Source organism: Lynx rufus, unplaced genomic scaffold (assembly GCF_022079265.1).
Source record: "Lynx rufus isolate CCGP_SWC_20201006 ecotype Redwood Valley unplaced genomic scaffold, mLynRuf1.p SCAF_16, whole genome shotgun sequence".
Classification (NCBI taxonomy): Eukaryota; Metazoa; Chordata; class Mammalia; order Carnivora; family Felidae; genus Lynx; species Lynx rufus.
The window spans coordinates 9,009,025-9,023,194 of record NW_025814830.1 but is presented as its reverse complement, the minus strand read 5'-3'; the positions used below and the strand labels follow the sequence as shown (position 1 = coordinate 9,023,194).

General features: G+C 56.5%; 1 protein-coding gene across 1 annotated transcript; it reads left to right on the top strand.

The window, feature by feature from the left end:
• Positions 1-3,859: 3,859 nt before the first annotated feature.
• Positions 3,860-6,851, top strand: RABAC1 (Rab acceptor 1). The gene is made up of 5 exons (XM_047077957.1): positions 3,860-4,028; positions 4,339-4,551; positions 4,849-4,946; positions 6,435-6,536; positions 6,618-6,851. Exons 1-5 carry the CDS (start codon positions 3,973-3,975, stop codon positions 6,704-6,706), a joined length of 558 nt encoding a protein of 185 aa, XP_046933913.1. The 5' UTR covers positions 3,860-3,972; the 3' UTR covers positions 6,707-6,851.
• Positions 6,852-14,170: the final 7,319 nt, after the last annotated feature.

The window sequence follows — 14,170 nt, the reverse complement described above, 5'->3', positions numbered from 1 at the left end:
GTTTGTTTATTTTTGAGAAAGAGAGGGAGACACAGAATCCCAAGCAGGCACTGTGCTGTCAGTGCAGGGCCCGATCTGGGACTTGAACCTACGAACTGTGGGATCATGACCTGAGCCGAAAGCAAGAGTCAGACGCTCAACACAGCCCAGAGATGTGAGTCAGAGGAGGGCCTGGGGCCAGATCAGGGCCCACCTGCCTCCCGGCACAGGTGTCTGGGTGACCAGGATGCCGAGACCCCACGTGAGTGTGTGCCCAGGCCCACTGCACCAATGACATTTTCCTACATGAGCGCATAGTGGTCTTTTCTGTAAAAGGGAAAATGGTCTTCAGATTTGTTTCAGTTAGCCAAAACAGATACGAATGTAAGTCTTTCGGAGAAGTCAAGTCGTGTGACATGAGCTCTTGGAGAGCGGGGGATACTCTTCACTTTACGCCATTTTGGCTTTTGAGAGGTTTTATAGGAACGCTCCATTTTGGATAGTAGGGGAAACCCGTACTCCCATAGACGGCTGCGCAATCTGAGGCCCGGAGAGGGCAGGGACTTCCTTGAAGTCACACAGCAGGGATATAACCCAGGTTCCTGATCGTCTGTGCTAAGGCCCTCCTACACTCGCAGCTCCACTCCCTGCAGAGATCCAAGAGGCAGAAAGGAGGCTTCAGACTGGAGGGAACACAGGGCTAGGGCCCGTCTCCCACCGCCTTTTCAGGGGCCCCTTTATCTCCCTCCATCCCCCTAATTCAGGACCCACCCCGTCATGGCCCCCTCTCCCCACTATCTCCCCCCATGTCCCTGCCTCAGGGGCCCTCCCATCTCTCACACTCTCTGCCTTAGGGCCTCCTCCCCCACATCGCCCCTGTGCCAAGGCCCCATCTCCTGACTCAAAGTCCCCCCACCCCTCTGAGGGCCACTCCCCACAATGCCTCTGGACACCACTGTCCACGGCCCATGCTGTTCGACACTTTCGCTAAAGAAACCCAACAGTTTGGGGCGCCTGGGTGGCGCAGTCGGTTAAGCGTCCGACTTCAGCCAGGTCACGATCTCGCGGTCTGTGAGTTCGAGCCCCGCGTCGGGCTCTGGGCTGATGGCTCGGAGCCTGGAGCCTGTTTCCGATTCTGTGTCTCCCTCTCTCTCTGCCCCTCCCCCGTTCATGCTCTGTCTCTCTCTGTCCCAAAAATAAATAAACGTTGAAAAAAAAAATTAAAAAAAAAAAAAAAGAAACCCAACAGCTCTCGTAACAAAAGTCAAACCCAAATTTCTCAAGGTTGGCCGTGGGAGGAGGCCTCTGGACCTCTGTCTCCGACTGTCCCCGAGATCCATGTCCCTCTCGAGGGCGCCCCTGCTTACCCCCGCTGCCCCCATGGCTTTGAACTCGGGTGCCACTTCCCCCATTAACGCACTGGGCTGACCGTGCCTTAACAGTCCTCCTTTGTAGCCGGACCCAAGGGGGACGCCTCAACAAGATTGGGCTGCAGGCCTGGGGCTGACAAAGGGAGGGATGAACGGTGACCGGCCAATCTGACCTTCCAAGTACAGCTCATTGGCTCCTTCAGCTTCAGCTCGGGACCTCCCCGCAACAGGGGCCCTTCCGGCTTATTGCTCACCAGCCCCTTTGGCAGGGGCCGTCTCCCCAGCCCATGGAAACACCCTCCAGCAGGCCTCCAAGTCCAAACCAAAAGGGACAGTGGATCTTAGGAGACAGTGGAGTTAACAGTCACCTGGATATTCTGGCTGGATATTCTTCGTCAGGTCCACCCAGCCCTGAAACTCCACGTAAGGGAGCCCACAATTCCCCGTATTTCCACGCACATTTCCTGAGGCCCTTCTGGTGTGCGCCTTTAGAACTCTGGCCATGAACCCACCCTCACTCAGGAGCAGGGGCAAAGGCTGAGAGGGAGCTGTGGCTGTGGGAACTAGGGGAAAGGAAGGGCCACGTCTCAGACACCAGCCACACCTTGGGACATCCAAGGGGCCTGCAGCTTCTAATACGCGACTGTTAAATTTAGGAAGGCAAGGGGTGCCTGGCTGGCTCAGTTGGCAAAACATGCGACTCTTGATCCCGGGGTTGTGAGTTCAAGCCCCAATGTTGGGTATAAAGGTTACTTTTGGGGGCGCCTGGGTGGCTCAACTGGTTAAGCGTCCGACTTCGGCTCAGGTCATGATCTCACGGTCCGTGAGTTCGAGCCCCATGTCGGGCTTGGAGCCTGGAGGCTGTTTCGGATTCTGTGTCTCCCTCTTTCTCTGCCCCTCCCCCCCTCAAAAATAAATAAACATTAAAAAAAATTTGAGGGGTGTCTGAGTGGCTCAGTCGGTTAAGTGTCCAGCTCTTGGTTTCGGCTCAGGTCATGATCTCACAGTCCGTGGGATCGAGCCCTGCGTCGGGCTCTGCACTGACATGGCAGGGCCTGCCTGGGATTCTGTCTCTCCCTCTCTCTTTGCCCCTCCCCTGCCCTCACTCTCTTTCTCAAAATCAATAAACTTTAAAAAAATTTTGAGGGGCGCCTGGGTGGCTCAGTCGGTTAAGCATCCGACTTCGGCTCAGGTCACCATCTCACAGTCTGTGAGTTCGAGCCCTGCGTCGGGCTCTGGGCTGATGGCTCAGAGCCTGGAGCCTGCTTCCATTCTGTGTCTCCCCCTCTCTCTGCCCCTCCCCCGTTCATGCTCTGTCTCTCTCTGTCTCAAAAATAAATAAAAACGCTAAAAAAAATTTTTTTTGAGAAGGCTTACCTCTAGAAATAATCAAAACATTTATGATAATGTAGTGGCAGTAACATTGGCTACCGTTTATTGAAGTGAATAAAGTGTCAAGACTCTTTCAAGCACTGTATATGGGCCATTTAACTGAATCATCATAACCCCATGAGTGAGTGTGGTACTATTAGGATCTCCACTGCCCTGATGAAGTCACTGAGGTTCAAGGTCGACACAGCCTAGACTTTCATCTCTGACTCCAGAATCCCGGGTCTTTCAGTTATAACAATTCCCTCTTTTATTTATTTAACATTTTTTTTAAGTTTATTTATTTTGAGAGAGACGGAGCACGTGAGCGGGGGAGGGGCAGAGACAGAGAACCCCAAGCAGGCTCTGCACTTCCAGCACAGAGCCCGATGTGAAAGCTCGAACCCACCAACCGTGACATCATGACCTGAGCTGAAGTCTAGAGCCAGAGCCAACTGAGCAACCCAGGCGCCCCAACAACTCCCTCTTTTAAAAATTCTCAACCCTTTCCCAACTCCCCTCTCCTATGGGAGAGGAGGGGGCGTCCCAAGGTCCCTAGTCCTAACCCATTCATCCCTGGGAGCTCAAGGGTTGGGGGGCGGGGGGGGGGGGCTTTGCCCTCCATCTCAGATACCCACTCCAGCGACCGTGGCCCTCTCGCCAGTCTCTGCCTCCAGGAAAGAAATAGATTCCCACGAATTGTCTAGTCTCTCCGTTCAAAATGCGGTCCATGGACCAGTAGCATCCGCGTTACCTAGGAACTCGTTGGAGATGCACATTAACGGGCCCCACCCTGGATCTGCGGAGTCAGAACACGTGAGTGTCTTATCAAGCCCTCTGGGTGTTTTGTATGCACTCTAGAGTCAGGACGACAGTTCTCCACGATCCCCATCGTACCCTGCAGGGGACACGCCTGCTTCTGCTTCTGCCTTTCGATCTCCCGGAACGCCCCGACTCCTGAAGACCCACCTTCCCCAAGCCGAACGCCCCGCTTCTAAAACTACAACTCCCACGATGCCCAGAGGCGCTCCGCCGCTTTACGCGACTGCACCTCCCAAGGTGTTTCGCGAGCCAGACCCTCCCGGGCGTCATCAGGACTACAACTCCCACAATACTCGGCGGCAGAACCACCGCCCCGGCGGCTCCGGAACGGCGCCACGTCTGCTCCGCTGGGTGGGGCAGAGCTCGCGCGGGGCCGCTGGGGTCTGCAGAGCCCCGGGCTCGTTACAGCGGCCCTACCCCTCACGACACAGACATGGCGGCCGAGAAGGACCCGCAGAAGGATGCCGAGCCGGAAGGGCTGAGCGCCTCGTGAGCAAGCTGGCTCTAGCCCGCCCCTGACCGAAACCCGGGAGCCCTGGCCCCCCGCCCCCTCCTCCTCGGGTCCCAGAAATCCGGGCCCCAGACACTAGAGTCTGGGCCCCTGGTGTCCTCTTCGAGGACTCTGGAGTCTGGGCCCTCGGCCCCTCCTCCCAAGATCCAGAAGTCTTGGACCTTTACCCCGTAGCACCTCAGAGTCCAGCCCTCCCCCCCCCCACTCGGCCCCCTTATTGCTCGGGGGTAGGGGATTGGGGGTCCAGGCTCCATCCCGGTCTACCGCTGACCCGGCCCCGTCCACTAGGACCCTGCTGCCGAAACTGATCCCATCGGGCGCGGGCCGTGAGTGGCTGGAGAGGCGCCGCGCGACCATCCGGCCCTGGGGCTCCTTCGTGGACCAGCGGCGCTTCTCGCGGCCCCGCAACCTGGGCGAGCTGTGCCAGCGCCTCGTACGCAACGTGGAATACTACCAGAGCAACTATGTGTTCGTGTTCCTGGGCCTGATCCTGTACTGTGTGTGAGTGCCTCTCCCGCCCCGCACTTAACCCCACCGGCCGGGCCTCGCCCCCCCCCTCCCAGAGCACTGCCCACCCCGCACCCCCACCCCACCCCCGGTCGGCCCCGCCCTCCGCGTCCAGTCCCTCTTCTCACTGGCCAGGCCCCTACGGCCCCGTCAGCCTGGCAGGGACACAGTGTGACCAGATGTGACCTGGTCTCAAGGGCGTAGCCTGCCATCCACCGGTGTAGGTGGTCAAGGTTCCCTTGGTTGGCTCATTCCCAGCTGCCTGACCCATGCTTCCCTACCCTCCTCCAGGGTGACGTCCCCCATGCTGCTGGTGGCTCTGGCTGTCTTCTTTGGTGCCTGTTACATCCTCTATCTGCGCACGTTGCAGTCCAAGTTTGTGCTTTTTGGTGAGAAATCCCCTGCCCAGGCGGTTCCCTGATCCTTCAAATCCTGTTCTTGGACCATAAGCCTTAGACCCCTAACCCTAGTCTGCTCAAGCCTAGATCTACACCAGATCCCTCAAACTCGACCCATCTCAGACACACCAGATACTCACACCCAGTCTCAGACAGCCGCCCCCCCCTCCCCGCCCCGCCGCGTTGGTACTCCTCAGCCTGGAGATACCCCAGAACCTACTCTTCACCCTGTCCCTCAAACCTACTTTTCCTCCTCCATCCTCCACCTCCCTGCAGAAAGCATTAGCTGCAAGTACCCACATTGGACACCAGGTGGCGACCTTACACCGGCCTAGATCTGTGTCCCTGCCCTTTCCGGCTTCCTGGGGTGGGGCCAGAAAGATCTTGGGACTGCTCAGAGAGGGAAGCTGAGGTTTGTGGCTCATGTGGTCCCAGACTGGCCCTAGGCACCACTGGGAAGAAAGAGGGGCCTGAGTCTCCACTCGGGGGAAGCTCACGGTTCCGAGTGGTGAAAAGGGAGAGCTGGGTTCAAACGGGAAGACCTAAGAGAAAGTCCCTCAGGGGTTTGCACGTTCCGTCCATGACAGGGGTGAGCTGGCTGAGGGTCATGTCAGGCACACACAGGGCATGGAGGGAGTGCCTGGAGCACAGCCATGACCCCGCTGCCACGGAGGCACAGAGACCTGATCTTCCGCTGTGCCGCGAGAAGCCAGAAATCTATATTACTATGTGAAATCATTCAGTTTCTCCATCAGCCATAAACCAGATTCTTGGGGAACTTTGTACAGACACAAGAAACACGCCCACAGGGACGCCTGGGTGGCTCAATCATTTGGGTGTCTGACTCTTGATTTGGGCGTAGGTCATGATCTTGTGGTTCGTGAGTTCAGGCCCCACATCGGGCTCCATGCTGGCAGTGTGGGGCCTGCTTGGGATTCTCTCCCTCTCTCTGCTCCTCCTGCACTCTGTCTCTCAAAATGAATAAATAAACTTTTGGGGCGCCTGGGCGGCTCAGTCGGTTAAGTGTCTGACTTCGGCTCAGGTCATGAACTCAGGTTCGTGGGTTCGAGCCCCACGTCAGGCTCTGTGCTGACAGCTCAGAGCCTGGAGCCTGCTTTGGATTCTGTGTCTCCCTCTTTCTCTGCCCTCCCCCACTTGCACTCTGTTTCTTTTCTCTCTCAAAAATAAATAAACATTTAAAAAAAAAAAAAGGAGAGCGATAGTCTGGGGAAGGGGGAGCCTGGGGGCTCCCTAGCAGGAGTGTGGCTGAAGGGCAGTGAACAGCAGGGAGAGGGCAGGGAGGGAGGTGTTCTTGTGGGAACATCAGAGAAATGGGTGAGGCCAGGGCTGGAGGGGCCCTTGACATGAGGAGTTTGGATGATCCTGAGGCTCCCGGAGCTTGTGACACCAGACTGGCGTGGGGGGCACCAGGAGTTACCGGGGAGAGGGCACGAGTGTCCAATGCCGTCTGTCCCCCAGGCCGAGAGGTGAGCCCAGCCCATCAGTACGCTCTGGCCGGGGCCGTCTCCTTTCCCTTCTTCTGGCTGGCTGGTGCAGGCTCTGCCGTCTTCTGGGTCCTGGGTGAGTACAGGGTCCGGGGAGCCGGGGTGGGCGGTGGGGGCAGGTGAGGAGTGAGGCCCTGATCTGCGCATTTTCCTGCAGGAGCCACCCTCGTGGTCATCGGCTCCCATGCCGCCTTCCACCAGACCGAGGCCGGGGATGGGGAGGAGCTGCAGATGGAACCAGTGTGAGGTGTCTGAGGACCCGCCGGCCCCCCGAGGCAGCTGCCTCGTCCCTGGTCACCCCTGCCCCGCACGGCCCTGCACTCCTGGCCGGAGCCCCCTTACAGGCCCAGGGAGGGATTCCAGCTTCGGAAATAAAGCTGTTACAGTCGTCCTTCGGCCTATACTCCCCGGGCTCTTCTGTGGGCCCGTGCGGGGGGTGTTGGGGAGACTGCAGAGACCAAGAAGGAGGGGGCCCCTGGCTGGGGCGTTGGGGGATTCATCAAGCAAGATAAACCACTAAACTATGATAGGACCGCAAATGGTGGTGAGTGCTGGGGAGGGGCGGAGAGTGAGCCAGCCAGGGGTACCCCAGACCACGCCCCCCGCCCCGCCCCGTTCAGTGATTTGCTAGGAGGACTCGGTGTATAGCTGGAGCTACAGCTGTAATTCTTTATCGTGGAAGGTGACAAAGCGAAGAGAAAAGGCACTTGGGGCAGAATCCAGAGAAATCCCGGCCCCAGCTTCCCAGAGTCCTCTCTCAGGGGACTCCCACACGCTGTGCTCGGTTCCTCCAGCGGCGAGTTGTGACAGCGGGTGTGGATGTCTGCCAGGGAGGCTCATTAGAGACTCTGCCCAGGCTTTCTGCTGGGGGGCGGCCACACGAGCACCCTCCGTCTAGCGTGTACCGGAAGCCCAGACTCCCAGAAGGAAAGCAGGCGTTCGGCATAAACAGTACCCTCGGCACAGTGTAGACACAGTGAGTCACTCTTATCGAGGACCGGGGGGAAGCCTTCTGGAATCCCAGTTCCCAGACACCAGCCCGGGGCCAGCTATGCAAGCAGCCCTCTGCAAGGACAGCCTACCGTGTTAACACTTTCCTGCATAAAGAAAGTTCTGGAGACGAGTCACAGGTTGAGGAAGGCCTCCCCCAGGTGACGCTGAGTGAAGGCAGCTGCAGATCCTTAAGAAAATGCTCTGGGCAGAGGGAGAAGCGAGTCAAAGGTCTGGAGGCAGCAGCGAGCCTGGGGGTCCTGGGGGTGCAGCCAGGAGGCCCACGTGGTGGGGGCAGCGGGAAACTGGCCGGCTTCGGTGAGGGCTGTGGTTTTACCCTGAGTGAGGTTGCGAGTGACGCAGCCTGCGTTTCGTCGTAACATGAATACCTTCCGCCACCTGGGAGCACTGACACAAGAGGACCGCGCCCGGCAGGGGAAACACCAGGCAGATGTGACAGCAAAGCGGGGCTACCACACAGGGCTGGTCTGGGAGGGCTCTCCGAGGAGGTGACCTTTCAGTGAGCCTCGAGGGGACATGGAGGCAGCCCCGGGAAGAGCTGTGGGTGGGGTGGCCTGAGCAGAGCCACGGTCCCAGACCTTACAGCGCGGCCCCCTGGCCTCTCCAACCTCGAGTGTCGCCCCCCAAACTCCACCCACTCACCATTCCGTCAGCAGGTGTTTTATCGAGGGCCCACTGCGTACCCCGCGTTGTTCTGGAATCATTCCGTCACACGAGGCACCAGCCACATGTGACTAGTGAGCACTTGAAAGAAACGTGGCTGGTCTGAATTGAGATGTGCTGTGAGTATAAAATCCACATCAGGTTCCAAAGACTTAGCAGGAAAGGGTATAAAATGTCTTAATTATTTTCTATCCTGGCTATATGTCGGAAGGACAATATGTTGCAGAGACGAGGTAAATGTATTATTTTCACTTTTTTCCTTGCTTTTTAAAATGTGATTAAGTAGATGGGGCGTCTGGGTGGCTCAGTCCGGTCGAGCATCTGACTCGTGATCTCAGCTCAGGTCTTGATCTCGGGGTCATGAATTCAAGCCCCACATTGGTCTCCGTGCTGGGCATGAAACCTACTTTAAGAAAAAGGTGATTGAGTAGAAAATATAAAGTTACATTGGGGCTCGTATCCTGGGTTTACTGGACACGCCGGCTGACATGCTGGGGAAACAGCAGCACCACAAACAGACGAGGCCCTGCCCTCCGGGGCTCATGTTCAGTGGGAGAGGCGCTCCATACACAAACCAAACACCCAGCAGACAGGAAACTCAGCAAGTGATCAGCTTGTGAAACCAATAAAACCGGACTGGGCGAGGCTAGAGAGTCCTTGTGGAAGGAGAGGGCTCACTTAGCGTAGGGAGGCAGGGCCCTGCTGGGCACCAGGAAGAGATGGCTCCTTGGAGGTCTGGAGGAACAGTATTCTGGCCAGAGAGGACAGCAAGTGCAAAGGCCCTGGGGTGGGACCTGCTCAGTGACAAGGCAGCGCTTGTGACTGGGTGAAGGGAGTGAGGAGAATAGCTGTAGGAGATGACGGTGGGGAGGTTGTTGGAGCCAGATCATGCAGGATCTGCAAGCCGTAGAGAAGGTCTTTGGATTTCAGCTTAAGGTAATGTGGGCTCTAGAAGGGTTTTGAACACTGGGGGGACAGGGTCAGGTGTGAGTTTTAGAAATATCCCTTTGGGGTCATGTGGGGGATGGGCTAGAGGGAATGGGGCCGGGGAGGATGAGCCAGGGACGTGGAGGGGAGAGGAGGGACAGGGAAGACAGGTTCAGGACAAGGAGCTCCGTGACGGGCCTGCGTGGGAGCTGAGTGGGAGGGAGCAGGCAAGGATGACCCCCAGGCTTCAGTTTCCAGCAAGACAGGGAGACCAGGGGGCCTGGGTGTCTGGGTCCACATTGGTCCCAGTCAGTCACCGGGGGGCGTGCTTCCAGTGGCCGCCACCAGAGGGCGGAAAAGTGCTTCCTGTAGACTTTCTCCAGGGAGGGAGCCAGAGATGGGCTTCTGGGAGATGAAACCTGGGAGCCAGGAGGGGAGGCAGCACCCCCCCCCCCAACACCCCCCCGGGTCTACTCCAAGGCCAGGCTCCCAATCCCAGGTCTGGGGTGGTAGATGGTGTTTTGTTTGCTGATCGAGATGCCTGTGCTCCTGGGGGAGACAGTCTTCAAGCCCACGGGGTCGGTGGCCACCTCGTCCAGTTTATGTTGCTGAGCCTGGAGGGAATGTGGTCAGGCTGCCTTGTTTGGACATGACGAGGTCAGGGGCCCAAGGGCCGAGACAGAGATCACTGTGGCAAGTCAGCAGCCTGGGGTTGGCGGGTTATGGTTGGGGTTGGGAGGTTGAGAGCCCAGAGGTTAGACCAGCCCAGAGGTCGAGGACCAGGTGGGGGGGTGGGGGCGGGGAATGACTGATTACAGGTCCCTAATTCTGATGTTGGGTTATTGAGATGCCTCAGACCAGAAGTTTCCATCCGGATGGTCAAGCCTGTTCCCCAGACATGCCTCCTGAATGACCTTGCGTTGAGAGGTTTGGATTGGGGCAACAAAAACCAGGAGGGCTCGGTGTCTCACCAAGGGGACAAAGGACTGGTCGTCCATTTTGGTGACGGATCCTGGGAGTCCAGCTGGCTGTCCGGGAGTGACAAATTGGGAATGTGGCTGTCGACTTCATGATTAAAGAGCCCGTGGGTCCAGGTTTGGCATGACAGGAACAAGGGATCTAGTCTCGTGATGAGTGACGGGGCCAGGGAGTGCCTAAACCTCATTTTAGGTTTCAGATGGGACACCTTGTTGTCTCAGTTGCGGAGACAGTTTCTAGTTTGGAGTAATAGAAAACTGGGGACGGGGCACCTGGGTGGCCCAGTCGGTTAAGCATCCGACTCTTGATTTCGGCTAAGGTCATGACCCCAGGGTCTTGGGGTCAAGCCCTGAGTGGGGGGCTGAGCTGAGTGTGGAGACTGCTTAAGATTCTCTCCCTCTCCCTCTGCTCCTCCCCCACTAGTTTTCTCTCTCTCTCTCTCTCTCTCTCTCTCAAATTGAAAAAAAAAAAAGAAATTTGGGATCTTTTATCAGCTTTGAGGTGATCATTTATCTAGCTTTGGATGATAGAAAAGGGGTGTGGGTGTCTAGGTGGCTAATTTGGGGGGATGACCCTGAGAGTCCAGGACCCTTGCTTGGGATGACAATGTAGGGTGTCCCCTTGGCTGGAGGTGAACTGATTGGGGTCTGTTGTCCCCTTGAAGCAGCAGAGACAGGCCACGCTGTCTAGTTTAGAGCAGGAAGAGCCCGGGGGTCCTGCTGTGTAACTTGGGACAACAGAGTTTGGGGGGTGGTCTCGTGGCCATGTGCAGTGATAGTGACTGGGGAGTCACATTTTTTAGTTTGGGGAATGTCTGCTTGTCTAGTTTGGGGTTAAGAACACAGTGCGTCTAGTTCTCAAATGTTAAGTGACAGATTAGGGACTCTTTTGTCTGGTTGGGAGTGACCGGGACTGGAGTTGTCTGAGATGGGGGTTTTTGTCAGGATTGGGGTGATGGAGCTGGGATGCTAAGATCTAGTTTGGGGAGACAGTATGTAGTTGCTAGGCTGAGACACCAACATTAAAATTTTTTTTAATGTTTCTTTATTTATTTTAATTTTTTTAATGTTTATTTATTTTAATTTTTTTAACGTTTATTTATTTTAGAGAGAGACAGACAGACTGCGAGCAGGGGAGGGGCAGAGAGAGAGGGAGACACAGAATCCGAAGCAGGCTCCAGGCTCTGAGCTGTCAGCACAGAGCCGATGCGGGGCTCGAACTCACGAACCGTGAGATCATGACCTGAACGAAGTGGGATGCTTAACCGACCGGGCCACCCAGGTGCCCAAGACACCGACATTTTAAGGTTTGGGATGCCAGACTGAGCATTCAGGGACTAGTTTGGAGCAACAGAAATCGGGGATCAGGTGTGCTCCATCAGGGTGTCTGAGGCTTGCAGTCTGGTCATCTCATTTGGGGTATCAGACACAGAGTCCAATTGTCCAGTTTGGGGTTATAGAGACCGCCGAGGGACTGGTTATCTGGTTTGGGTTGATGACAATGGGGTTCGGGGCTTTGGTTTGGGGTGAGAGATATTGGGGTCCACTTGATTAGTTTGAAACGGCAGACACTGCAGGTCTGGTCACCTCGTTGGAGTGACGGACTGACTGGGGTCTGTTGTTTGGCTTGGAAGGCAGAGCTTAGGGACGTGGTTGTCATGATTGGGATTTTGGAGGACCCTGGGCTTTCTTTGTCTCACGGGGAGGCCAGATCCTGGGGATCTGGATGTTGGGACATACAAAGTGGGGGTTCATTTGCCTAGATTGGGGTGGCAGAGACTAGGGTTCTGGGAGTAGGACTTGGCTTGGAGTGACAGAGCCTAGGAGGCCAGCTGTCTAGTTCAGGATGACAGAGATTAAGAATCCACTTTGGGACGGAGTGTCTGGGGTTCTCGGGTCTAGTTCGGCATGAGTGGAATGAGGGGTCTGTTCCGTTCAGGGTCCCGTTCAGGCAGATGAGTCTGCCTGACCAGATGAAGGTTAAAGGGGATGAGGGTCCCCATCTCTAGCGTGAGGTGACACTTCTTGCACCTAGGTGTTCGATATTGAATGACAGAGGGACCCTTGCCTTGTTCGGGGTAGCAGAGTCTTGGGTCAGCTGCCTGGTGCTGTGGGTCAGAGAACGGGTTCCAGGAGTATTTGATAGAGACTGAAAGCTTGGTTGTTGTAGGGAAGAAAGCGGGGGGCGCCTGGGTGGCTCAGTGGGTTAAGCGTCTGACTTCAGCTCGGGTCATGATCTCCCAGTCCATGAGTTCGAGCCCCACATCGGGCTCTGCGCTGACAGCTCAGAGCCTGGAACCTGCTTTGGCATCTGCGTCCCCCTCTCTTTCTGCCCCTCCCCTGCCTGCTCTCTGCCCCCCCCCAAGACAATAAATAAACATTAAAAATAATTAATAAAAAATAAAAGAAAGCAGGGTCCTAGGGACCCTTTGGGTTGACAGACTCTGGACGTCTGGCTGCCTAGTTTTGTGGGACAAAGATGAGGGTCCCTGAGATATTTGGGATGCCAGATGGGGGTCTGGTTATCTAGCGTCGAGCGACAAACCGGAGGTACTAATGAGCATTTGGGGCAAGGAGACTGGAGGTTTGGCTGTCTACTTTTATAGGACAGAGGCTGGGGTCCCAGGATATCTTGGGGTAACAAACCAGTTAAGACTGGAGGTTTGGCTGTGTAGTCTGGGTGGGGGACTGGGGCTCAGATTGCTAACTTGTGAAGGCAGTTGAAGCGACAGACTTTATTTCCCCCATTGTCACATTTGAGGTGACAGAAACTATAGGTCTAGTCGTCTTGAGAGGGTGACAGAAACTATGGGTCTTGTTTTCTAGTACAGGGCGACAATGACTGAGCGGGCCTTTTGTCCAGTTTGGGTTGAGAGCGATTTGGATTCTGTTGTCCAGTTGGGGGAGACAGAGGCTGGGATCAACTGTCTAGGTTGGGGTGATGAGACCAGATGTCGGGGGCCCTGTTTTGGGGCGACGTCAGTGGGGGATTCAGTCGCTCAGTTCCAGGTGACAGAGACTGGTGTCCTTGGGGCCCATTTGTGTGAACACCAGTTCAGTTTAGGTTCAGAAACTGTGAGGCCCGTCACCTTGCTTGGGGTGACGGGTTGGAGTTCCCCTGATCTATCTGGGGGTGACGGGATGGGGTAGCAGAGACTGGGGGTTCCGGTGGGTAGTTTGAAGGAACCGGGATGGTGTCTGTTTGTCTCTTACGGATGACAGAATAGGGGTACCTGGTTGAGGGTCTCAGAGGCTGGTACGTACTTTGGGGTAACAGATGAGGAGCTCAGTGGTCTAGTCCGGGGGAGCATAAAGTGGGGATCTGATGGCACGATTTGAGATGATGCTCGTTGCGGACACGTTTCATAACAAGGGCCCGGTGCTCTGGGGGCGGTAGGACTGGGGAGCGGGAGCCCCGTTTCACATGACAGAGGGCCTGGTGTGGGGTCTCAGGCCAGGAGTCCAGCTGTGTGGCGCGTGGCCACATGGGAGGCAGCTGACTGGCTTGGGGCAGAGGCTGGACGTGTGGTTGTACAACTGGGGGTGCAGAGACTGAGGACTGCCCTTCTCAGTTTGGGGTGGCAGGAACTGTCATTCCAGTCTCCTAGTTCGGGGTGCAGGGCCCTGGGGCCTTCCAAATGCGGCCGAGTCTGGGATGCTGATACCTGAGTGTTCCTGTGGTGATGGAGTCAGGGCTTTCCTGCACCCAGGTGCGGGGCTCCCTGGATAAACGTACACTTGTGAGTGAACGTGGCCAAGGGCGTGGAGCCCTGTTAGGGAGTTACTGAAGCTGGGAGTCTGGGCACTTGGAACCTGGGAGTTCGGAGGTCAGGACTCCAGGACCCGGGATCCACTGGAGGGATGCTTGATTGGGTTTGGGGGTGTCTGTGACACAGAGTCAATGGCTCTCAAGGCTGGGGGCACCCCCACACGTGAGTGTGGGGGTGACGGACACTGGGACAGAGGTAGCCAATGTGGGGAAAGTTGAGGCTGGGGCCCGGATGCCAGGCTGAGGGGTCTCTGAGGCTGTGGCACAATGAGCTGTGGGGCTTTCTGACTGAGGGGGCGTGAGAGAGCCTTGACTGTCTTAATCAGACACAACAGGGTCCCAAGGGTCAAAGTGTAGTTCAGG

Excerpts from the sequence above, each read along its gene's own strand:
- RABAC1 (XM_047077957.1), top strand. The coding sequence starts at position 3,973 with ATGGCGGCCGAGAAGGACCCGCAGAAGGATGCCGAGCCGGAAGGGCTG. Across the intron at positions 4,947-6,434 it reads GTCCAAGTTTGTGCTTTTTG|GCCGAGAGGTGAGCCCAGCC; the intron begins GTGAGAAATCCC and ends TCTGTCCCCCAG. Across the intron at positions 6,537-6,617 it reads TGCCGTCTTCTGGGTCCTGG|GAGCCACCCTCGTGGTCATC; the intron begins GTGAGTACAGGG and ends ATTTTCCTGCAG.